We start from the raw sequence: 26,945 nt of genomic DNA, 5'->3' as shown, positions 1-26,945 counted from the left end.
AGTAAGAGGAGGAGAAGGAACAGGAAGAGTTGAAGTAGGATGGGGAGAATCAGAGGACAGGGAACAGGAAGGGGAAGGGGAGTCAGGAACACAATTCGGTATTTATGTCTGACGTCAAACGTGACGTTTAGCAATTTCCGGGTCCAAACCAGAAATTCCCTGCACCAGAGTACCAGTGTACTACAGTGGTAGAATGACAGTTCAATACTTTTTTAGACTCGGATCTATTCATACAACAAGGGACACAGCACTTTCCCGTTTTCCCCATATTGTCAGCGTCTTTGAGCCTCGGAAAAGCGCTATACAAATATAATGAATTATTATTATTACTGAGGCATTTCGAAGAGAGCGCCTCAGCCAACTTTGGACCCGGAAACACGTCACGACTTAACAACTAAATAACTGGTGAAATCAGAGTGATTGTGGTCGACCATGTTGTCACCCATGGGATGAGCATCAGGGAAGCTGGGCAACGGTGAGAACCAATGAGAACCGGTATGTAACTGTGAGTGCTGTTACTGTAGTTTTACTGGTACAGTAATATGTACTGTACTTTCATAATGTGAAGGATTTATCACTAAAACTATTTACATTTTTACAGAACTGCAAGAAAACCAGTATCAGGTGGAAGAGGTGGACTGTTCACCCCGGAGCAGGAGACCCACATTGTAAATATGGTCACTGTAAGTAACTGCATCAGACTCAGAGAACTGCAGGTCCACATAACAGATATCACCATATTCCAAAATGTCAACAGAGGTCTCGACTACTGAAACGCAACATAATTAGGATGAAGCAGCAGTCCCTTTAGAAAGAAACTCAGACAACTCGTGACGTTAGAATTATAAGGTTCTATCTTTGTTTTTTACATAATCTGATCCATTAGGTGTTTATTAATGCCTGTGTGGTGTTATTTTTAAAATGTTGAAATGTTTGAGTTAGTAATTAATACAATACAAAGGTTCCATCTCACAAAACATAATGGAATGTAAAAACGTTGACGCGCAATATCTCTGAACTACCCTAGACGGAGATAGAACCTTATAATTCTAACCTCACGAACTCATAAGATATGATTATGTGCAGGTCAGCTATACTATCCTATCATTGCTATTGGATCTGGAAGTGTATGGTGCTACATCATATTGACTGACACCTGGGTCAATCCTGTTAACCGGTGCCTTTTAATGTCCCCAGGAAATCCTACTGCATATTTGATGTAAAATGTTTATTCTAAAAGGCTTCAATTATAGGTTTAGGTCTTCCTTATCATATAAATAACAACCACTTTGGATTTGGTACACATGTTCGTTTTTGCCATGTCCCCAGCTAAGCACAAATTATCAACTTTTACAATAAATATTAGTCATTAAATAATTAAATAATTTGCAAATTATTTCATAGACCATGTTCAAATCTTTCTAATCCTACATATTTTTCATGGAAAATAAAAATGATAATGATATTGTTCTTGATTTACTGTGTGTCCCGAAATGTATCTTAGTTTGTACCTTGGACCCTTTCGTAGTGTTCGGGTCCAGTTGACCCGGGACATCATTGGGGTTTTAAAAGCACTTGTCTTGACACGGTGCTCCTAGTCCCAAGGGTGACCCATAAAAGGGGGTATACTCACCCCAAAATAGCCCATAATATTAAAGGGCGCCTCCTGTGGGCACAAACACCCAATTTTCTGTACCCAATAATGCACAATAGGTACTGTGTACACATTCAAAAGTGCATGTGTGAGGCTGGAGCAGAGGATGCTTAGTAACAACCCACAAAGTGTCAGATCCCTGGGAATAGGTGGGGCCGAACGACAGCATGATGAGTAGAAGCGGTTTTACGCACATGATGCCCCTAACTTTGAAAATGCAAAATCCACTATAATAAAGACCTGGGTGTCATAAATCATACTTATCTAGAAAAAATGTTAATGAAACAATGTTTTCATTGCTGTTTATTATTTTGAATTTATATTCTCAATTGAATTTCACATTTATCTAATTATAATCAAAGCTGTAAAGAAAATACAGGTGATGAACAAGAATAGAAATGAAAGAACCAAACTAAGATTGTTTTTGCCAATAGCTATGAAATACATCTCTCAAAAATGTCTGCAAATGCTGAATCACAAAACACGAACGGAATGTACACTGTTTTCACTGTCACTGTCGAAATACAGTATTATGTCTGAAAAATCCCAAATAATTCTGAAATACCACTGGCTACAATTGTGTGTGCATGGGTATGCCTGTCTACACAACACATGAAGCACAGAATGTGAGTGTGTGTACCTCAAATGTACTTTTTGCAGTTGCTGCATACGTTCTGTACAGTGCAAGAAAATGTAAAAATGTTTACAATGTTGCACTTCAAAGGGTAAAAAGTGCGAGAGCAGACGGCTTCTTGTTACGGGAAAGCTAGAGCAGAGGTGTGTGAGTGAGTGAGTGAGTGTCAGTGTGAGTGTGTGTATGTTTCTGTGTGTCTCTGTGCATCCGGGCCTAAATGACCCGAAGATCTTATGAAGGACATAAATGTGTTGGGGTATTGTAGGATGTGTAAAACATTTTTTTTCACTTTTACATGTTTTTCATAGAAAATAAGCCAAGGCCATGGAGTTTCATATTGATCAAATGTATTCTTGTACCATTTCTCACCAAGTAAAAATGTAAAACGGGTCCGCTTGACCCGAACACCACACAAGGGTTAAGAAAATACCATACTCTTCCCATGTTCAGAAAATTACATAATTTCATTTGGAGGGAATTCAACTTAAGTAAGTATGAACTGTCAGTTTTATCTTTTTTTGTTGTTGTACAAGTTTTATAATGTCAACCTGTTTGTCACAACCTTAAAGTTCCACCCTGTTAGGCACATTTATTAAGAAAATAGAATTACATTTTACAATTCAAACATTGTTTTATATAAGAAGTACAATGCTGTTCACATGTAGGGTCTGATGCTAGCTAGATCAGGGTCACTCACAGAGCTAATTGTTGAAAAAATTCCCCCCCGTTAGGTGCCTGGTCCACCCTTAATGTTTAAGGTTTACACAACTAACAGGGCTATATCATGAGCTATATATGAAAGAGGCATGTCTCAACCTGCGCAGAAATATCATCGGACATCATCATCCCGGGACAACGTGGTGGCAACATAACAATGTGTACAGCTATTAGTCAATGAGTCCTTCACCATGATGCAATCCTAGGCCCATACAACACTGCTCACATTATCACATTTCTGGACACCCTCCACAATCAGGGTGATCATTGTTAATGACTAGGGGCCGGAGCAAGAATTCTTCTCTGCATGACGTTGGAAGGTGTCTGGGGCCGTATTACAGAAACTTCCTATCTTAAGTCCTAAGTTAAGATAGGAAAGTGTAAGATAGGATTTATCTCAATTTGGTATTACAGAAGCAAATCCTAACTAACTTTAGGAATCCTATCTTATTTACTTCATCCTATCTTATCTCATCCTAAATATTAAATCCAACGTCGGTTATCAACGTTCATGTCTGTTACCTAGCAACCAATGGTACCATCTTGCGCAGCTACTTTGTAAGGTATCCTATACTTTGTAACATATTGTAACGTCCCTATCTTGTAAACAATAATATCTTATCTTATAATTATCTTATAATGGATCAGAAACAACGACGGGCAATAAACCAAAAAAATTGTAAATGACCAACTTCCGCTTCGCAACGGAATTCTGTGAAACCTGCACCGCTCCACCACCTGGGTGTGATGTCTGACAGTTAGGACAGCCTAACGGTTATCCTAAAGTTAGGTGACTTTATTTAAGATTTGGTGAAGTTAGGAAGCTTGTGTAATACACTTTTCCTATCTCAAGTTAGGACAGGAACATTGATTTAGGAACAGTGATCTGTAATGGCTTTTTGGTCCTAATCCTAAGTACCATGGTTACCAAACAGTTAAGATAGGATGTGCAGTTTAGGAAGTTTCTGTAATACGGCCCCAGGCCCACCAACGCATAGCCCTTCTACAGGCAACGGAGGAGGCTTGTGGAGACATCGATCAGGGGTCATGTCAAGCCTGGATACGAAACATTTATATTTCTCAAAATCTTTTAGACTTGCTATTCTCATCATAGCATGCTCTCGTGATGGGGTGCAAATGGTATGAATTTCATCTCAATCTGACTTGGTCCTTTACTCACATTAAGCTGTTATTTTGGCCAGTTTGGAGGCAATTGACTATATCTTTGATTTATTACTGTAATAGTGTTTATTAATGATAGTGAGTACATTCAGATCTCTTTGAATTTGTTAAAGGCTGTTAAGGCACATTAAGATACATTAAGCCCAATCGGTTAAATTCATAAAAAAATATTGACATTGCCTAAATTCTTTCATCCCTTAATGATTTTAGTTTTACTTGCAATTGACATCATAGCGTTCCTCTAATGGCTGAATAAAAGAGGAATTTTTACATTTTGATTTGATGTTATTAAGCCTCATTAAGCTCATAGTGAGACTTCATAAACGAGGCCACATACTTATGAATTTCAGCTAATTTCGACTTTATTTAAGGTCATTTAGCCACATTAAGCTGAGTTTTGTTGTCATTTTCAGCATATTTTAATTCATAAAGAAATCTAAGAGATATACATTTTATTTTCCTTTGTACCATGGTTAAGTCCTATGGGGCCTATGTAGGAGTTAGAATATTTTCAAATGTTTTGAATGAATGAATGAACGATCTTTATTGTCATTGTACGGGTACAATGACATTTAAATGCAAACCCTAGGTGCTAACAATCAACACTGTCCTAAGATAATAAAACACAGTCCTAAGATAATAAAAAAACAAGGCTGAGACATAAATAGAGAATCTGAGAATGTATCTATTATGTAAACGTATATACTTATACACACTATATGGCTTATTCACAGGGTATATATAGAGGGGTGCATATACAGTATATAGGGCAGAGGCGGATTTAGGATTGTAGGAGATCCGGGGCTTAGCCCAGAGGGAGAATATAATGTGCACGCAAAGCGCGCGAAAATTTTGCTTTTTTTTTTTGCCGAAAACTCCATGTTTACTAGCTGTAACATTAACGTTACATCATTCTTTTTCACTTGTTACTCAGTCAACCAGAGTGCAGATATCAAAGACTATCCGCCTGTTATTCACTTTATTTGTACAAGTATTATCCTTTGTTTGATTTCTTACCATGTACCGTAACAGTACCTTGCTATGTTTCATTTTCATTATAACATAACGTTATGTTATGATAGCCAGCTAGCATTAGCAAACCGGAAAAGTAGTGTCAGTGAGTCAGTCACCTTTCTAATAAGATTCACAAACCTGAAACATCATCTATGTCATCACTGCTGGTGATGTTATTGTTGTCAGCTGCTGATACTGCTGCTGCAACAGTTCTTGGCGCTTGTTTTGTTGAAAACAAATTTGGGATATCCATCCTTACAATTTTGCAAGTCAGGCACTGATTGAGATCACTTCTTCTTCAGGGCAGGGCAGGCTACGCAGTATGCAGGCTAATGTCGCGCAGCTGCTGCCTCTCTGTTGGACTCCGGTACTGCACGTTACTCACGAGTTTGTTTGTTTTTTGAAAAGTAAAACATTCGGGGCTTTTCAGAAAACATCCGGGGCTTGAGCCCAAGTAGCCACCCCCTAGCGCCGCCCCTGATATAGGGTGTTAGCATGTAACTATGAACTTGTATAAACATATAAACATATGAACTAGCAAACGTATATACAGTGTATGTGATATGTTCAATAACGGAGACTGATACTCGGAGCTACAAGTCGGAGCTTACTCCATTTATTCAACAACGTGTTAACCACATAACGTAAGTCGTCATAACACATAACAGAACACGGCACTGTAGTGAAGTCCAAACTGTCGTAAAACTACAGACGTAACAGTATGTAAACCTAAACACAAGAATGTAAACATATTGCACGGTTATTGCACAGTAGTTTCTTATATTGCACAGGGGGGGGAGGTTACAGAGTGGATTTTTTGTTTTGTTTTGCTTAGATCTTAGCCGAGTTTAGTGCACTTATTGCCCTGGGGAAGAAACTGAACTTTAGTCTGTTAGTCCGGGTGGGCATGGTACTGAAGCGCCTGCCTCATGAAGTGTTTGTTGCCAGGGTGGTGTGGGTCCAGCCGTATGAAGTGTTTGTTGCCAGGGTGGTGTGGGTCCAGCCGTATGAAGTGTTTGTTGCCAGGGTGGTGTGGGTCCAGCCGTATGAAGTGTTTGTTGCCAGGGTGGTGTGGGTCCTTGAGGATTTTTACTGCCTTGTTGAGACAGCGGGAGTTGTACAGTTCTTCCAGGAAGGGGAGAGGGCATCCGATGGTCTTCTGGGCCGAGTTGACGACCCTCTGGAGCGCTCTCCTCTCTGCGGCTGTGCAGCTGAGGAGACACACACAGATGCTTTCCAAAGTTAAAGATTTTTTAGTTAAAGCTGCAAAAGCATTAAAGCTGTTTTCACATGAAGCCTTTTAGGATATCCCACAGTACATACTCATGAATCTCTTACTGAGGCCACACCCCACAATTCTCCACACACATTGTTTCATTTGCATAACAGGGGATTATATAATTTAGCTCGCCCCCTGGTGGTGCTAAATGTATACTGGTTGTCAGTCGTATTCCCAATGTGCAGTGTCCTGCGTAAGTGACGGGACAGAGAACTGCCTCCACACTCCACTTGAACAAAACAATTACTATGAGGTTAAAGTAGAGATTCTCAGCATTTGTTTGATGACATTACTGTACATAATATGTGATATTAGTTTCACCATCCAGAAATTGCAACACTTTTTATGCACATATCAGTAAGCATATATTTGACAAAATATATAAATCTACTAGTTATAGCAGGAAAAAACCTATGCTCCGGCCTGGAGCCATTGGCAGGCGTCGTGCTAGAAGTTTTTTACACTGGGGAAACTCTGAAGTCCTGCCAGCAGGGAAGCAGTGGGGAGCCAGTGTAGTGAAGAAACGTGACCGGGTAGCGCGACTGCCACATCCGTGTAGAGCCAGTGGAGCCAGTCGGCCAGCAGAGGTGGAAGAGCGGAGTGAATGGCCTGATTTTGGGGGGTGACCATTGCTTGCAGGTAGGCAAGCACCAGGTGTCTTGAAACTGATGCGAGCTGCTATCGGGAGCCAGTGAAGGGTGTGAAGGAGAGCGGTAACATGAGCACATTTGGGGAAGTTGAACACTAGATGGGTGGCAGCACTGTGGAGCTGCAGAGGTCTGAAGGGGAGCCCAGCCAGGAGTGTGTTGCAGTAGTCAAGGCAGAAGATGACCAGTGACTGAACTAAGAGTGAGCTGCTTCTCTGGTGAGGAATGGACGTATCCTTCTGATGTTGTAAAGGAAGAATCTGCATAACCATAAACCAATCCTGAAACAGGAAGACGCTGGTGTTTGTAGGACTACTGCAAGCACAACACACAATATCAGTCAAAGGGAGCAGCATTGCACCTCTGCCCAAGAGGTGGTGCAATTTGACCATTTAACATAACCATGGTTATTGGTTTCACTATAACATCCTTCCAAAATACTATTCTGGTTCACTTCACATCTGTAGGATACTGGTCTTACACTGCTGTTGTTTTAAAATGTCTCCATTTGTATATTTCCATTTGTATTTATGTTTGAGGGAAGATATAGTTTAGGTCTGCATTGCAATACATTCATGTCTATTGGCTCTATAAAGACACACTCAGTGTTTACTGTGAGGAGAGAACAGTACGTCACCAGCCAGCCGTCTGGAACATCACTGAGTGTGACCCAGAGATCAGCCATCAGCGAGCAAGAATGTGTGTGTGTGTGTGTGTGTGTGTGTGTGTGTGTGCGTGTGTGTGTGTGTGTGTGTGTAAATGCTCTGAGGACTTATGAGGCTGACTATGGTGCTATATACATCAGTCATGACAGCGGGTTGCATCGATGGTGGTGGTCTATCCTCAGAGTATTTGAAAGGGTACGTCATGAAGCCTTCATAACCTTGTGATGACAATGGCCAAAACAACATGACAATCCATCTCATAAGGCAGTTATAATTCAAGTATTGGAGAAGTGTATTGTCTCACCCTCCATCCTAGCTTCCTTCCCTGAGTGGATTTCCATTGTTGAATTGCGAGATGCTGAGAATAAGATGGGGGGCCTTGGCCACTGAGCACCTTTCTATGTGGCTCTGATAACCTTTAGATACACAAAGGGAGCATGAGGACGGTAATGAGAGGGTCTGTTCATGCTCTGTTTTTCTCAGAGTGAATTCATTGCAAGCAACCGAGTGGGGCCGAGTGGGGCTGGTTTGCATTACGGTTTAGCTGATTCCAAGCCAACACGCTAATTAGCTGAACTGAAAACACAGTCGGCTAGCTAGATATAGCTATTTGATTAACTAAATGTCAAACACCTATAGTAGAATATATAATATATTATAGTAATGAACTGCATCGTGAACCTGAATGCCACTTGCGAACGGTTGGGATTGATCAAACCACATACGGATATAGGAAACATGTAAACACCTTTCATATGAGCTTTTGATATGAAAATGTCAAACTTTTTTAGGCCCATTGGCTTTGTCTCTCTTTTTTCCTCTTGCATGCTTTTCCACTCAATTTAAAATCTCCTTTTTCAATCTCACCCCACACTCCCTTTCTCTATCTCTGTGTCATTCTCCTCTTGCTCTCTTTCTTCTGTCTCAGGTGTTATCTTAAAGGGAATATATGTGTGTTTAGGGTGATTTGAGGATCTCACAGATGTTGGTGACCACAAATGTGGTGGCGATTAGCAGGACTGGGTATCTGAACAGTGACAATGACGTTGTGAGTCACAATGATGGCTTTTAGAGATAAAGCTGACCTTCAGGATAACTCTGTGCCGATAAAAGCAACACGCTGAATCTCACAGGGAGAGAGAGAAAGAGAGGACTCCAATGGTAGCACCAATGCAGGTACTTTTCATTGCTAAAGTAGAGAAGCGTTTCAGTGTATTTCAGACACTGAACGTTTTCAAAGTCCCAAAGTAGGGCAAGTAGGGCATTTTTCTGTTTTTTTCCAGATTATGAAAGTGCAGATTGTAAGCTTTCATATGCTCGCTCTGAATCAAAACAGATGGGTTTGCTCCCATTGCATTGGTAGCTAGCTAGCAGCTAAGAAGGAACATCTAACTGCATGTTTAGCACATCACAACATACTGATAGAATATCAACATGCTAAAAACACATTACTACACATAATTAGATGATCACACAGTCCTTGCTTTTGAACACGTCCTAAAACGTCCGTTTGTTTACAAGCCATGTATCACTAACCCAGTAGCCACTATGCAGGTTGGCTGACGATACAGTGAATCCAATTCACAAATTGAGCCTAAAACTATTGTTTGTTATTGAGTGTGCTCTTCAACACTTTCTTCAACACTTTCAACTTTCGTAATATGAAAAACAACTGAAAACATTCTTTTTCTGTTTGGCCATTTGCGGCAACTTGAGAATTGCCGACATGCGGACCTTTTCACCGGACCGTGTCACATTTTTAAATTCAACATATTTCAATTGCAGCTATTCACATGACATTCAGACTAGACATTGGTATTAAGTCAATACAACTACACAGCTAAAGAAATTGTAACACTCCAATCCATAAAAAAGAGCAATATGTGCAATAAAGGGGAATGACACAGGAAATACGTACTGAACATGCTAACTGAAATGTATTTAATACTTGGTGGAGAATATTTGGCTGTTGTTTCCAATGACAGCTTCAAGACGCTTCCTGTAGGAAAAAACTAATCTCTCAGCTGGTAAGTGGTCAGGTGGGATTTTGGCCCATTCTTCCACACAGACAGTCTTTAAATCTTGACAATTCCAGGTGGCCCACTGGTGAATCTTGATTTTCAGTTCCTTCCACAAATTCCCATCCATTGGATTTAAGTCTGGTGATTGACCAGGCCAGTCCTCTTGAACCAATTGAGAGTCTCCTTTGCAGTAATTTTTAGTTCATTGTCCTGCTAGAAGATCCAGCTGCCATCTGTCCTGGACCTGTTCCACTCCAGGACCAGTAAGAGAGCAGGAAAGATCATCGCTAATCCTTCCCACCCCGGTCACCACCTCTTCAAAAGACTTCCATCCGGAAAAAAGGTTCCGGTCAAGACCAAAACCTTGCTGCATCTGAACAAATTCTTCCCCATGGCAGTGGGCCTCACAAACAAGCTCTCTGCCTCTCACTGACTCTGGGACTTCCACCCAACCACCCCCCCCACACACACTCACACACTCACTAAACACACTTAAACAAACACACATAGGCTGTGTTCGGAATGGTATACTAGCATCCTGCATACTAGCATACTCAATGAGTATATACTGCATACTGCCTACTAAATTCATAATAAGTATGTGAAAACCAGCCGACCATTTACACAGAATGCATACTGCCTCCCAGAATGCATTTCGCCGGGAGTGGCGAATTTAAACCTCAATTTTAAACCTCCATTAGCTAAAATATGTAATTTTGGCTTTACAAGTGTTAACATGTCATTTTATGAAGTTTTAATATGTTTTCAGGCGAGAAAGTAACCACATATTTGTACATAGCCTTTATTTATGTAAACCAGCTATGTAAACCAGCTTATTTATGTAAACCAGCTCTTTTCCCTTCTTGTTTTTAGTTTTTTTCCTAGCACCAGGGGAGCCCCCCCTCCCAAATTTCGTTGTATGGTACCTGTACTATATCAATGACAATAAAGACCATTCATTCATTCATATATTCCCAAAATGTGTCCAGTTTACCAAAATAACCCGTTTATATATCTGATCTGACGATTTTTTTGCGTATTCTGTTCGCTAGCTGCGTTCGTAAATTCGCCCTGGAAATATGATCAGCACTCATGGAATGCCTCTTGTCCAATCAAATTACCTGATCCCTTTATGACGTTGCACCCAGTGTGCGCTCCGGCGCTCTCAGAGCGATTTTACGAACGCACCCTACGTTTACCTTCACACGCTCGACAGAAATATCGTAACATAATTACAACACGTTGTAAAATGATTTGGGGGGCCAATATCTTAAGTATATCTCAAGTAACTAGCTTACTATAATATATATAATATATTGTAATATTGTAATATATATTACAACAATATTATTGTTGTCTTAACAGTTGGTAAAATAACATGATTAAAATAAATATATATGAGCAATAACATATCGTGGGCTGCAGCAAGCACAATAACAACCCCTGTCCGTCTGAAGCTACAATACTGGGATCATTCGTGATTGGGCTAAGCAGTCAAATACTAGGTGAACATGTGTGTAAGACACAAATAAACTTGGATTTCATGCATTTCAAGTGGCATATTTGTAATCATGACGACTAGCCTAGAATGCATTTCACCATGTTAATGTAGTGAAAATACCGCCGCTCATCCGTGATTAGACTTAGCTGGGGTGCTGCAGCTGAAGAGTATCAAATAGAGTGCAAGAAAGCAGCATCTGCGCACTCAAATATGTGCAAAAAACGATGTTTATTGCAAGCTTTCGGTCCCCAGGCTATCGGACAATGTAAACAAAAGCTGTATGAGTTTGACGAGGCTGAAAGCGCACAGGGTTGCCCGATGGGATTGACAATTTACAGCCTAAACTTTCTATAACCTCAAAATCAAGTAGCCCATTCGGCGGTAACCCGCCCCATCTGGCAACCCTGGACGCAACTCTGCAACTCTGGACGCAAAATGCATTTAGGGAAATAGGAGACGAGATAGTGTCCATCAAAACCGACTTCAAATTTCCCGGAAATAACTGATCGCCTACTAAATTTCTCGCATACTGTACGTTCGGAACGTACTACATACTCAAAATCTACGTCATATCTAGTATGAGTAGTATGCTAGTACGCTATTCCGAACACAGCCATACAGTGGCTATATAAAGTCAACACACCCCTTCACTTTTCCACATTTTGTTGTGTTATAGACTCAATTTAAAATGTATTAAATAAATAGAAATTGGCATCAATTCACACAGAATACTAAATATACTAAATATAATATATTATATAATATATAAAAAAAATATAAACAAGATTTCTGCACAGTTATTAAAATTGAAACACAGAAATACCTAATGTGGTATTTCTTAAGTCTCCATACCCTTTTCTATGACATTCTTAAAATTAGGTTGAATTGATTTAATCTCAATGCATGGAAATAGTATATGTTATTTTTGAATCAATATCTTTGTTTTTACAGGGTCTCTGGTTTGCATATGAATCAATTACACACTGTGTAGATTAGGATGTCACTACCAACTCAGCAAATTGTATCATTTTCTCTTGATCCTGACAAACTCCTCAGTCCCTGCCAGTGACAAACATACCCATAACTTGATGCTGCTACCACTATTCTTCACACGAGAGATGGTGCAGAAACAGCATTGCATGTGCTGAATTTGCACTAAAATTAATGCTTTGTAGTAAAACCAAACAAACACATTTCCAGACACTTTCTTTGCTGTATCACTTGAATTCATTGTTGCAAACACAATTATGGATATGAGATAGATTATGTTTTCGTTAAGGTATTCTTTTTGGCCACTTGGATATAGACCAATTTTGAGTGACTGAGATGATGTTGTCCCATCGACTGTGCTTTTTCCTATCCACCATTCAACTTTTATTTATTTTTTAAGTCCCCCCAGGCCTCAGGGTTGCTCTGAGGCCTGTAATTGATTCCTATGCAAATAGGAGAGCAGAGACCCTATAAAACAAAGATATTAAGATGGACTCAATTCAACTTATTGTTGTTGAGTGATTTGTTGATGATATAGCAAAGGGTATGACGACTTATGCACATGAGGTATTTCTGTGTATATTTGTTGTAGAATAACTGGATTGAAATGATTTCACTAGCCTATTTCTTTCTGTGCAGTATGTAGGATGACTTCAACAAGTATAGTACACTATGTTCATGAGTCTATGGAAAGCATGCAAGCCTCCACTAGAGAGGTGTCCACACCTCTGACCTCTGAAATGTGTGTTACAGAATGACGAGGTGAGAGATTCTGAGAGATGACACATTGATGTGAGTCACCAGCACTTCAGGTATTTGTCATTGTCATTGTATAAGCAATTCTATTTTATGAACATAGTAGTATTTCTGTAAAAAGGGTGTGTTCATCAGTGGGCAATCATTTTAAATGTACTGTCTTCTATTTTTATTACAGCTTTTGATGGGATGGGAATGAACTACACAAGTCCCACTAGATGCATTATGGACTATAATGATAAATGCATACACTCGGACACATCATTATTATTGTTTCCTTTTGCCATTTTTTCCATTGCCATTTTATTTTCTCTTGCTGCTGCAATATCGACTGAAACTGAAGCCATAACAATTTTACTCTCTTGTACTTGTATAATGGGATGTAATAAACATTTGGCACACATGGCAATAATCATGAAATCATGAATCTTGAATTATGATTATTATTTAGCAATTTAAACATGTCAACCCTGCAAGTTTGTTTCCTGAGGGTTAGCTGACAACCCCACTGTCAGATAACAGGTAGATAATGACAGGTAGTGTAATGGGGGAGTGGTTGTCCTGGGGGAGTGGTTGGGGTGGAGTTAACAAGTTATTGTTCCCACCCATTACCTACCTGTGAAAAGTGGCTGTGAATACTTTGAGGCCGAATTTCTCGGCTCGTTGATTTGTGGGTATCAACATTCAAATATGCATAACATCTTTAACTTGTTTCAGATTTGACACATCAAATCTGTATGACACATCATTTGAAAGCGTACAATCTACCCTTTACCCCATAATCTGGGAAATACTGAAACATGCCGTTGCCTTACTTGGGGACCCTGTCACAAATGTGACCTGGCTCCCACAGGCATGATACTAAACAACAACACATGCCGATACATAAATAACATACTGATAATAATCACGGCAAACGATGAGGCAGAGTGGCTGTCTCTGGTAGCAACCAGTCAGTGTCACTTGTAACATGCCATCTCTGTTTCTAATCAAAGCATTAGGTGATAGCTCATTAGGTGAGATATGCGATTAATTATATCCAACGCTTGCATCGCTAAAAAAGGAGAAAAAGAGGGGGAAGAGAGAGGGAGAGGGGTGGTTGCCTTGACAACCACACCATCCTTGATGTATTACATGGTCAAGGCAGAAGTAATAGAAACACAGAGTAGGCGAGAGGAAAATGGAGTAATGCATAAAGCAATGTTTATGTTAACACACAGACGTTTATGTGATGATTGTCTGAGAGGGTGAACGTGTATTGTTGAAATCCAAAACGTCTTCTTTTTTTTATATTCTTTTTTTTAACTTTTAAAAGAGGAATTTCTGTTATGGTCACTTTCATTCCTTTTTTTCCCACACTTGAATTATACAGATTTGTCTTGCTGTGATGTTACAACATTCTTTTCTCCAGCCTAATAGTACATATTATTATATTGAATATATAATATTACAGCTCTAAACATAAGACACTCAGTAGATATTATATGTATAAAAGATACCGTATATTTTATAGTGTTAGAAATAGCTAAGCCAGAACAACAGTATCCATATTACCATATGGTATGTTATCCCATAAACATACAGTACATACCTTGGGAGTCACTCAGCAAGTAACACAAGAAAAATAACCTTGGAGATACAAACTTCTAGGTAGTCTACTTTATTGATTTTTGAACCAATTCTATTGTCTTAGTCTCTTACTCTATTACTGGACGAGCAGTCACAGCTGTCTCTAATTAATTCTTCCATCAAAATAGAATTATCATTCTACCTCTATGGTTTGTGAAATCATATTCATATTCATTTATTTATTCAAGGGACAGTGCATATTAATGAAAAATAAATAAATTGTAAATACGCCAGAGTTAGCCCGAAAGCTCGTTTTCATCCGCAGTCCCTATGCCATGATGTTGTATACGGCTCCCTGGAGGAAAAAAGTACATTTAAAAAATAAAATATAAGTAGACCTAGGCACAATCAAGTAGACAGGACAAGCATTTAGCTTAAGGGCATAACATAGGGGGTTAAAAGAGCATACATTAATCATAAAATATAAGTAGACCTAGGCACAAACAAGTAGACAGGAAAAGAGCATAAATTAATCATAGGTGGTTAAAAAGAGGGTACATAAGCATGGTAAGCAGACTAAAAGCAAGCAACACAGACTGTACAGGTAAGACATTTAGCTTAAGGGCATAACATAAGGGGTTAAAAGAGCATACATTAATCATTAATCAAATCAACCATACCTATCGTGTATTTAAGGCTCTAGATAAGTTGCCCTAGGGACAGAATGTGTAGTAAGGCCATGTTGGTCCGTGTGTCTCCGACTATAGCCCCTCCCTATCGCATTGTGATTTGATCTGTGTGTAAATATTCATCCTCCAGGAACAATAATGTGCCAATGCAGTGTTAATGGCACTGATACTGGGGGTTGTGTGTACAGTGTCTGTGAGGTCCAAATTAATATCCTTTTAGTGTGTATTTCCTGTGTTTTAGTGTTTGTGTTGGGTTTCCTACTCCATCACTTTCCAAGGAAGTGATCTAAGCGAGCACGCCACTGACAACTCCACACACACATCAACTAACTGGTGTCCACACAGAAGCTCTTCCTCACCCTCCCCAGAGTGTGACGTCTGTTCCAGCTGAGCCCACAGTCACTTCCTTCCGTGGTGGCTCTAACCACATACTGTACGTCATTACACACACCATTACACATGGGCTTTCCCTGTAATGCCGTTATCTGTATCTGTATGAAACCTGGTCAGAGCTGGGAAGAACTACAACTAGGTGAGGTAAATGGACCGAGCAGCCCCTTGCTTTCAAAGAATGTATATTATGTCAAATTAGAATTTGACTAGAAAATGTAAAGATGTTTACTTGTGGGCAGTCAGTTTCACAAACATGACTTTATTGTATGATATTGTACAACGTGATTGATGGGATCGGGTTGGGGTGGTATGTAGATGGCTCAGAGGTGTGTGCCAATGTGTTGGGTATTTCAGCCCCACTCTCCATGAAACAGAGAATGATGCTGTATGGCAAAACAGATCATTCATCCAAGTTTCAAAAAGACTGTCCCAGTCGTGTCAGAGAAAAGGCAGATTTTCATCGGTGGGGGACACAAGGTCTTGTCATTTCTAAATGGTGGAACTAATATGCACTCAAACACCCTCAAATAATGATCATGATTTATAATGCCCCAAAAAACGACTTACTTTACAAACTAAACAACCCAAACACTCTGAAATCACTGAGCAGGATAAGAACATGTGAGATGGAGCCAGATAGAGAGACAGGAGGCAGAGAGAGAATAGGGTTAGGGTTATTATGGACATTTGAAGTTCAAGGGCAGGAATAGTTAAATTCATCTTTCTTTTTTTCTTTTCTTTTTTTTTGGGGGGGGGGGATTAATGAGTAGGTACCTCACTACACTGCCTGCATGGCAGAACTACTGAAAACACTACTAAGGATTTAGTTCAATTTAGTTTAACTGCCACCAAGATACAGCAAAATGTAGTTAATCTAATAGTTGAGCTCCCTGTAGTGGAACTACTTCCCAACACTGCGTATAACCACATGCAGAGTGTCATTTGTGTCACATGCAGAGTGTCTTGAAGCTTTATTTCATCAGGAAGTCACATTGGTGTCCGAGGACCTTTTTAAAAGCAGACCTGACAAAGGAAAATATTCATGAATAGGCTAATTTAAAAGCAATTCAATTGTTTGGAACAATATAACTTGATATGTGAAAATCCCTTACAGCTACAAGTAACAGCTACCAGTGGTAGTGATCTGAATCCCAAATCAACCCATAGGCATTTCATGACGTTAGAATTATAAGGTTCTATCTCCATCTTTGGTCAAAATTTAGTTTTTTACATAATCTGATCCATTAGGTGTTTATTAATGCCTGTGTGGTGTTATTTTTAAAATGTTGACATTTTTTAGTTAGTAATTAATAAAATACAAAGGTTCCATCTCACAAAACATAATGGAATGTAAAAACTTTGACGCACAATATCTCTGAACTACCCTAAACGGAGATAGAACCTTATAATTCTAAGCTCACGATTAGGCACAAAACCCCCACAGATAAGACCTTCACCCATCAGACTCATTGGACCTTAAGTCCCCCAACATTAGCAAGTTACAGCACTCCTACTCCCCCCTCCTCCACTCTTGCTTTTTTCACTGTGCAAAGTCTAGCGCTCCTTGCCTAAGTGCTCCTGCTAAAGTAAACAGGTGTTGCTAGGTAGAGATGTCACATCTGGTGCTGTCCTGTTTGCTCTCGGCCAGGTGACAGGAGACCTTGCTGGCTCTCAGACTGCGACCCCTATCACCCCCATCACTAGGGCTCACAGTACATGTAATAGGCATGTTCTAGTGGTGGATACTGACATAATTGATGTACCCAAACAGCCTCTATAATGTACCAAATATAGCACAACAGTCAAGAAAACAATATCAAAAGGGAAGCATTGTAGCATGACCAATGACGGCATGCCCTCAAAGAGCACAGCGCGCTTGCTTTGATAGGAGGACCAACATAATTTTTTTAACATTTACAATGTTAGATGGTGACAATGTGAGAGAGCACGTTTAGTGTGGGCCTTGCTTCGTAAGCCATTCAATCAGGTATTCATTGTGACATTGAGTGGTGTATTCCTATTCATGAGTTGCTTTGAGCTCTTCACTTCAATTTCTCCTCCCGGCTTAACGATCCTATTTTAGCAGAGCTGGCAGCAGATGCTGTAGATATAAGTAGCCTATAATATATGCTTCCTGAATCGATTATTGTGCTAGTCAAAATCGCTCAGTCTCATGACTTCGCCATTGCCCTGCAGGTTCATGTTTTATGTCTTATTTTGATCGTATGAATAAATAAATAAATTCAATAAATGAATATGGGCTAGTGTGCCACGCTATATAAAAGACAAACCCATTTCGTTCATGCATCTACAAGGGAGTGCACCGAACCACTTGTTTGCTGTAACCTTGCTCGGGTGTGGGCAGGGCAGCTGTCCGCTGCAGTGGTGCTGAACAGACGCGTGGACTGAATGACGCGCGTCGCCCAGTTGCGTCACTAGCGCCGCTATAGGATAGGCTACATCAAGAAGCTGAACAAACCACTTGAAGATAATGTGCTATCAAAGCTTTTTTCCCCAATTCGTTATCCTACACATCATCACAAGAACATGTTGCCTGAGTGAATGCTGGCTTATCTTTTTCCTTTAATAATAGCCTCCCCCAAACATTGTAGCCTACATCATAATGCTGCATTGTATGCATAAGTGTCATAGTCTTCCGCTTGAATAGAAAATAGAGGGAGGGATATAGAGGCAGCTTTCTCCTCTCCTCCGACGCCCGTCTCTCCCAAGACTCGAGTAGATCTTACCCCAGGAAGACTCGAAATTGACGTCAGAGCCCCCCCGTAATTTCGACGTCAGAGCCCCCCCCCCCCACACACACACACACACACACACCCTCCCCCTTCCACGGTACAGTACAGTCTCTGCTTGTTTTTCTGGATGGTTCAATCAGGCAATAACCCGCAGTTAGATAGGTTCACTCCGTCTCACTCTGCAGTCTAGAGTGGAAAAGACACGAGCCAATACACTGAAACAGATCTAAGCTGTTCATTAGGCCTCTATCTCTTCATACTATTTGTATTTATTTTCTGTTGTCTTTCCGGGTGGATTTAGTTTATTAAATATCCCCGTTTTTTGTTTTTTGTTTTTTTATCTAATCGTGTTTTCTCAGAGATGGAATTGAGATGTCGTCCAATGGTGATGTGCTGTGCTCTAGCGGTCCTGTTCACCATCGATTCTTCCGTGGATGCTTCGTTCGGCGACAGACAGTACCTCAACGAATGGGCGGTGGAGATCCCAGGCGGACCCGACGCTGCCAGGTCCATCGCCAGAGAACTAGACTACCAGCTGGTCCGGCAGGTAGGAATCAGACAAACCCAACCTGAAACCCATTCCAAGAGATTCAACGCTCTGAGAACATTGACTTTTTAAAAAGGATTGCTCTGGCTACACATTTATACAAACTATATATAGTAGGCCTACATTGAACTGTCTGGAAGATGCTCTGATGATCTGTATTAGAATTCCTCAATGATTTATTAATTGGGTTGTGTGTTATGCATAGTCTCTGACAGCTGAGATGGAGGGCAGGGCGCCTAGGGCAGCCGTGTGGCTGGTGAATGAATGCTTTGCTCTCGGCAGCATCTTTACTGAACTTCCCTAAGCTTCACTCAGCACTAAAGATTAATAACACTACTTTATGAGTGCTGTATTTTCTCAATTTAAATTGTTCTCAGTGAGTAAAAGAAAGCAAGTTAGTGACTACATGCTGGGAAAACTCAGAAAACCGAAAAGAAAGGTTATGGATGGCACCCAATAAGTCCATGAAGGATGTTGTTCATCTGTGTAGTCTGTACCACTATGACTTCATTGCAATACTTTGTGACTGTAAGCAGATAAATAAACATACAAATATGGCCTTATTCCTTACTCCAAGGTTTGTTCCTGCTGCATGTCCTGCTGTACTAACCCCTACGTCAATAACTCATTGTGTATCTGCGTCTGATAGCTTCCTCATATCCTAGCTATTGTATTTCCCGGACCACAGCTTGTGACATAATATACTGTATGCTAACCCTAATGCTTTTTCTCTCTGTCGTGTCCAGTTCACACACATTAGGCCTTCACCAACAGGTTATAATGTGCACTTTTAGGCTATTTATTGGCAGAGAAGAACATAGCATTCTGATTTAAGGTTAATGATCAACTGGGGTGTTTGAGACAGATAGATGACAGCATTCTAGTATGCATTTCCAACTCAGAGTGGTCACTTGATTCTTCCTAATTTTTACAGAGAGGTAATACATAGTTTTGTGGTGCAGTAAACCTATAGATCCAGTCTTAATGCTTTGTTTACTATGTCATATAGATCATTACCATCCAGTCAAAGAAATAGAATACCAATACAACAAAACCTGCTGGAGAATGTGCGAAAACATTGATTGGACAGCAAGGGGGGGGGTTCAAAATGTTCTGTATTATGCAATAACCCATTTATCTTCTGTCGTCTGTAGATTGGGGCGCTAGAAAACCATTACTTGTTCAAACATCGGAATCATCCTAGCAGGATGAAAAGAAGTGCAGATCACATCACCAAACGACTCTCAGAGGATGATCGGGTAAACTATCCTGTTGTTGTGTATACTGTGTGTGTGTGTGTGTGTGTGTGTGTGTGTGTGTGTGCGTGTGCGTGTGCGCATGTGCACGTGTGCATGCTTGACTGTAACCATATCTGTGCAGAATGTGCTGGTTTCTGTCTGTCTATGAGGCTGTCTTCATGTCTCTGACACACATGTTCTTGTAGTTGGAATTCTATCTACACAGAACACTAGAAAGTAGACTGCAATGTAGATTGTTTTTATTTCACCTTTTGATATCATACTTTTGATATTTCGATGGAGCAAGTGTACTCCTCTCACAGTTAGATGCTTCCATTGTCGGATTGAAATCCCTGTACGAGGACACTAGTTGAATCCCTGTAGAGGACACTAGTTGAATCCCTCTAGAGGACACTAGTTGAATCCCTGTAGAGGACACTAGTTGAATCCCTGTAGAGGACACTAGTTGTATCAGAACATCTATTGGTTGAACATCGCCGTGGCAGGGTTGCATGTGACCTGTCTCCCTGGAGAAGGCAGGAAGTCCTCACCTCTCCCCTCTCTCTGCAGGTGTCCTGGGCGGAGCAGCAGTATGAGAAGCGGCGTGCTAAGCGGGCGTCCCTGGGGGAGTGTAAGGACTGCCCAGTGGACAAGCTCTTCGATGACCCCATGTGGAACCAGCAGTGGTACCTGGTAAGCCTCACAGAGCCTTCGTCTGAAGGTCTGTTGTTGTTGTTGTTGTTGTTGTTGTTTGTTGTTTGTTGTTTGTTGTTTGGTCAAGTGAAATATACACTGAAAAAAAAGTCTTAACTTTTGATTGGATGGACAAGACCCAGATTTGGGAATGTGCCAGAATTGAGACCATTACAGTGGTACTGCTGATGTGTGTCAGATGAATTGAAGAAATCACACAAGAGCAGGGTCTTACAAACATTGTTTTTACATGTGTGTGTGTGTGTGTGTGTGTGTGTGTGTGTGTGTGTGTGTGTGTGTGTGTCTTGCCCCGACAGTGGCTATGGGCTCTTGTCCACCCAATCTAAAGTTAAGACTTTTTTATTTTCTGAATTGTTTATATTCCAGGGGCATATATTAGAATGATGATGACATCTCCTGCATTTAGCCACTGTGGCTATCAGATAACATGATAGAACTGCAACCCTATGAGCCAGATTTCCCATTAACCAAAGTCTGTGGTTAACAGATTCCTCTACTGGTCATGTTGGGATCCAATTCTGCCTGGTGTCTGGTACTGCCTTCTGTTTGGCCTCATTTACAGTACATAACACTATGTCTCCTGAGAGTACTGGCAGAAACATACTTCATCAATGCTAAGAATCTATATATATATATATATATATACTAGTCTTTTCCTTCACCAATAACTTGCAGTGATAGTACAGTCAATTCTAGAGTAGAAACTCTAACCCTAACCCTAGAAATATATTTATCAGTGAGCTTGCAACTCTGTCAATAATGGCTGAATGGGTAGTCTGTATTGCAACATGGATCTGTCTAGGCAGGAGAAGGAGAGTATGACATTTGACAGAATAGATTTCAACTCAGATAACCAACAAGACATTTGTATTCATCAGAAGTCCCAGCCAAGAGACCCATCTTATTGAGTGTGCAAAGCTGTCTGCGTACGCAACCACATGGAAGAGAACTGAAGTCTCTCACTCTGTGATCCATGGGCAGAATAGGATGTCTCTCATTAGGATGTCTCACATTAGGATGTCTCTCATTAGGATGTCTCACATTAACACTCAACTTCCCCTGGACGCAACGGCTATTCCAGCCCAGAGGCCAAGCTGATGGATGATAGTGGATGATGGATGATAGTGGATGATAGTAGATGATAGTGGATGATAGTAGATGATAGTGGATGATGGATGATAGTGGATGATAGTGGATGATAGTGGATGATAGTGGATGATGGATGATAGTGGATGATAGTGGATGATAGTGGATGATAGTGGATGATAGATGATAGTGGATAATAGTGGATGATAGATGATAGTGGATAATAGTGGATGATGGATGATAGTGGATGATAGTGGATGATGGATGATAGTAAATGATAGTAGATGGTAGTGGATGATAGTAGATGATAGTGGATGATAGTGGATGATAGTAGATGATGGATGATAGTGGATGATAGTGGATGATAGTGGATGAGAGTGGATGAGAGTGGATGAGAGTGGATGAGAGTGGATGATAGTGGATGATAGTAGATGATAGTAGATGATAGTGGATGATAGTGGATGATAGTGGATGGTCACAGTTCTGCATCCTTTCTGGATCCATTACGGACACATCCACTTAGTCCAGTCAGAGGATTAGGCTAATCTCCCCCTGCTATGATTGGACGCCCTCTAGACCATGTTATTAGTGATTGGTGGATTACTTTCATAGGTCAACATGGTTTGTTTTGTGATAGTGTTTCAAAAGCATTCAGCTAATGCTGTTATCATGTTAATATGCCCCCCCCCCCCCGAAACGGTTGAGAGCAGAGGGGACATTGTGTGTCGGTTGGTTTAAGGTATTTGGTGATGTATTAAGCATTGAGTCATTACTGTTCATGCCTTTATTACTTTTCCACTGCAGTGACACACCTGTCATCTCATAAAAATAGACTGTGTGTGTGCGTGTGTGTGTGTGTGTGTGGGTGCACGTGGGGGCGTGTGCATGTGCGTGTGTGTGGGCGTGTGCGTGTGGGCGTGCGTGGGTGTGTGTGTGTGTGTGTGTGTGTGTGTGTGTGTGTGTGTGTGTGCTTGAGCTGAACAATGTGAGTCACTCGATGCAAGAAAATAAATAGAGAGAGACAAATAATTTTTTCCATCTGAGCTGATGATCCTAATTGAGTTGGACAAGAAGTGCCCGTTTACTGCGTTTATTGATACACTGCTACCGTGTATGACTCAAAGGGTACGTCACTGCCTCCCTCCCACCCTCACCGGGGGACCAGTGTCACTGCACCTACCTAATGTTGAAAGCACTGCCTCAAGGATCAGAGATATTTCCTAGGACATGATGAGTCACCAGTCTGGAGGGTCTTATTAGGCCAAGATTATTTAAGGTAGAAAACAAAAAGACATTAAACAGTCATGTGTAGGTATTCTCTCCAGGTTACCCGTCTCTAAACAGACATGTGTGGCTAGTGGAGGGATGGCTACAGACAACAAGCAACAAGATACAGACATGATCTTTCTATTCACGTTTGAGATAATATGGTTGTATTATGGCTGAACGAGGGATAGGATGGAAGGAGAGAGTGATGAAGGGAGGCTTTAGCGGATGGGTGAAAGAAAAAGTAAGAGGGAGGGGTTGTGTGGATTGATGTAAAAGAGGAGACGGAAGGAGAGAGAGAGCTCATTCGGGAGAGCAGGAATGACATGGAATGACATTGAAGAGAAGGGACCAATAGTGAGATGGAAGGAGGGAATGTTTGAGGAGGAGGGGGCTAGGAAGATGGTAGAGAGGTGTAGTGATGTTGAGAATGACGTAGAAAGAGCAACAGAGGTAAGCAACAATACTGCGAATGAAGGGGTGGAGGAGTGAGGCAGCAGACAGCTGTGATAGAGAGAGAGAGGGATTTAGACAGATGTGGATAGGAGGGAGGGGAACGGAGGGAGAGAGAGGGGCTGCATGCAGAATGAGTGTCTGTCTCCTTCCATAAAGGCGTCATTACCTTTCATGCCTTTATTACTTTTCCACTCTTATAAAAATAGACTGTGTGTGTGTGTGTGTGTGTGTGTGTGTGTGTGTGTGTGTGTGTGTGTGCGCGTGTGTGCGTGTGCGTGTGTGTGCGCACGTGTGCCTCTGTGTGTGTCTGTGAATGACAACAATGTGTTTGTTTCCTGTGTGTGTCCATTTTAAATCTATGCTTGCGCGTGTGTGAAAAGCAAGCGAGTCCACAGCTTACATGCCAGTCAATAAATGACTCATCCAGCGAGAGACAAAGAGCCATGGATTGGTTCACCAACAAAGCCTGATTACAGCAAACAGATACAGATACTCTCTATTCTATGTCCCACCTCCACCCCCCCACTTCCTCCAGGGGAGAGTGAGAGAGAGAGAGAGAGAGAGAAATACAGAGATACAGTTGAAGATGGGAAAAGAGGCAGACCATGAGGGTGGAGATGTCGAAGAAAAAAGGGGAAGATAGAGTGAGCGTGAGACACAGAGTGGGTGAGATACAGAAAGAGACAGGGAGCAGGGAGAGAGAGAGGGGTGGGGAGAGATGGGAGGGGGGGGGGAGAGAGAGAGAGATCACAGCGATGACTCATGGTTCGAGGTGGCGTTCCGCAGTGTCTGTGCATAATGCGCAAAGAACCTTGTCGACTTCCGTCTCTTGTCTCTGAACCATCCCCCTCCCCAGGCAGGCTACGGCAGCGTGGACCTGCATGCACATCCCCACTCCACACTGATTGTCCAATTAGAGATAGTTGGGAGGCCTGCACATACAGACATTACATTACCGTATTTTCCGCCCTATAAGGCGCACCGGAGTATAAGGCGCACCTTCAATGAATGGCCTATTTTAGAAATTTTTTCATATACAAGGCGCACCGGCTTATAAGGCGCACCGGCTTATAAGGCGCATAGAATAGATACTGCAGTCAAACGTTTGACTGGGGTTGCGTTACGCCCAAGCTCCACCTACTGCGTTGCGTCACCTCTCCATCGGTGTTGTGTCAACTTCCCGTTGTCCAAGCTCCACCTGAGCGTTGTCACCATCAACGTTCTACCTGCTCCACTGTCAAAAATATATATTTTTCCACCTCAAGTATCAGCCGTTCGTCATCCATTTTTGCAACAAGCGTCAAGGACCTGCGGTGATTCACAGCTGACTCGCGTGAATAGCAATTCGCAATAGCTGCAACCACGAGATATAGAGTAGTTAGCTACAAGCATTTTCAATCTGCTATTATCTCTATTAGTGGATTAACCGCTGTGGTGATTTAACAGCTGATAAAAATACATCAAGTAGACTACAAACAGAGCAAAACAACACCAGAAAACAACCAATAGGCTATACAATTATAACCAACAACCAATATGTGACAGCTCCTGGTGAAATGTGCAACGTACTTTTTCAGTTTTTACACATGCTTAAACTGCAGATTGTAAGCTTTCAAATGATGTCTCATACATTCAAATCAGAGAAAGATTGAACACGACAGGCGTATTTGAATGTTGGTTCATCTCAAACACTGAATGGGAGAAAAGTGAATCTGACACAACAAACGCTGCTAGCGGCTAACAGCTAACAAAACACATCGCTACGAAGGTCTAAACTGTATTTTAATAACATGACAACATACTGGGAGAACATCGACATGCTAAAAACACATAACTACACATAACTAGATGAACACACAGTTCTTGCTTTTGAACACGAGCTAAAACGAAAGTATGTTTACAAATCAACCCTCCCTTACCGGTAGCCTCCGGCAAACGAGAATAATGAATCCAATACACAAATGATAAGTGTTTAGTGATCGTTAAACTGTCGTTTATTATATCGAGTGGGTACTTTAAAACTTCAAGTTGAAAGCACCAAGAATCTCACTTTGTTCCCTCGGAAACTCACACACACAACACCGGTGTTTACTGATTACCGTAATGCTGCAAGCGGTGTGAGTGTCCGAATTGAACAGTTGGGTGAGTACGGCATCCATTCAGAGCACATGATAGAATAACAATAGCATGTAGTGCCGAGAGACGGGAGTCGGAGGCGGCGTATTAAATGTCACAGCTAGACGTTTATTGACAGACATGAACCAGTTGTTATCACACACTTAAAACAGGAACTAAAACTCAGTACCACCCACTTAACCCTCCGTACGGAACAATACTCCCAACTATTAGTTCCGGGGGTGAATTATGTTAACCCACCACAAGCATAGCATTCGCGGAGATTCCAAGATGGCGGCCGTCGTTTACTGATTACCGTAATGCTGCAAGCGGTGCGGCTTTGTAGTTTACCAGTCGTACTGAAACATTGTATTATTATAAAAAAAAAAATATTGGTCATGTAATTTTTACATTTTGATCCATATATAAGGCGCACCGGGTTATAAGGCGCACTGCCGGTTTTTTTTTTTTTTGGGGACTTTTAAGTGCGCCTTATAGGGCGGAAAATACGGTACATGGATTAAGGGACCAGCGATTAGATTAGCCAGAATAGCTAGCGGTGCTAGAGGATTCATGGTGGTAAAGGGTTGGGTTAGGGTTAGGGTTGGGTCTTGACAGGGTCTGGACAGTAATGTCCTTGTTGTTTACGGTCATGTAACCTCGTTGAGACTAGGTTTTCCTAGATTGGAAAGACCGGAGAAAGCTTCTGCTGAAAGTAGCTACAAAGGGGTGGAAACCTGTTTGGTGTCTCTCATTCCAATCGATGACCTTGCTTGTGTGGTGCTCCAAACAAATAGAATTCCATTGTTTCACATCAAACTTTCTTCCATTTTCTTCAATGTTGCCAACAACTCTCAAAATAGTGGAAATACCACCGCTCATCCGTACTCAGACTCAGCTGCGGAGCTGGAGATGACCAGTATCAAATGGAATGAAAGGAAGCAGCATCCTCACAATCAAAACAGAAATCAATGTTTTATTGCGTGAGCTTTTCGGCCTTTCATAGACCTTCTTCAGGCATACCTATACAGATGCTGCAACAATTCTCAGAGAAATAGT

General features: G+C 41.2%; 1 protein-coding gene across 1 annotated transcript in view; it reads left to right on the top strand.

Moving 5' to 3' along the window:
* Positions 1-18,825: 18,825 nt before the first annotated feature.
* The window catches only part of pcsk1 (proprotein convertase subtilisin/kexin type 1), a gene marked incomplete at both ends in the record, with an annotated part of 48,623 nt that continues 40,503 nt past the window's right edge, over positions 18,826-26,945 (top strand). The window contains 3 exons of the mRNA XM_080529359.1: positions 18,826-19,011; positions 20,166-20,270; positions 20,820-20,942. Of these exons, the coding sequence (XP_080385485.1) occupies positions 18,826-19,011; positions 20,166-20,270; positions 20,820-20,942 (414 nt within the window). The remainder of the gene's footprint in view (positions 19,012-20,165; positions 20,271-20,819; positions 20,943-26,945) is intronic.

Source organism: Nansenia antarctica, assembly GCF_963989245.1.
Source record: "Nansenia antarctica genome assembly, chromosome: 4".
Classification (NCBI taxonomy): Eukaryota; Metazoa; Chordata; class Actinopteri; order Argentiniformes; family Microstomatidae; genus Nansenia; species Nansenia antarctica.
This window is presented reverse-complemented; position numbering and strand designations above follow the sequence as displayed.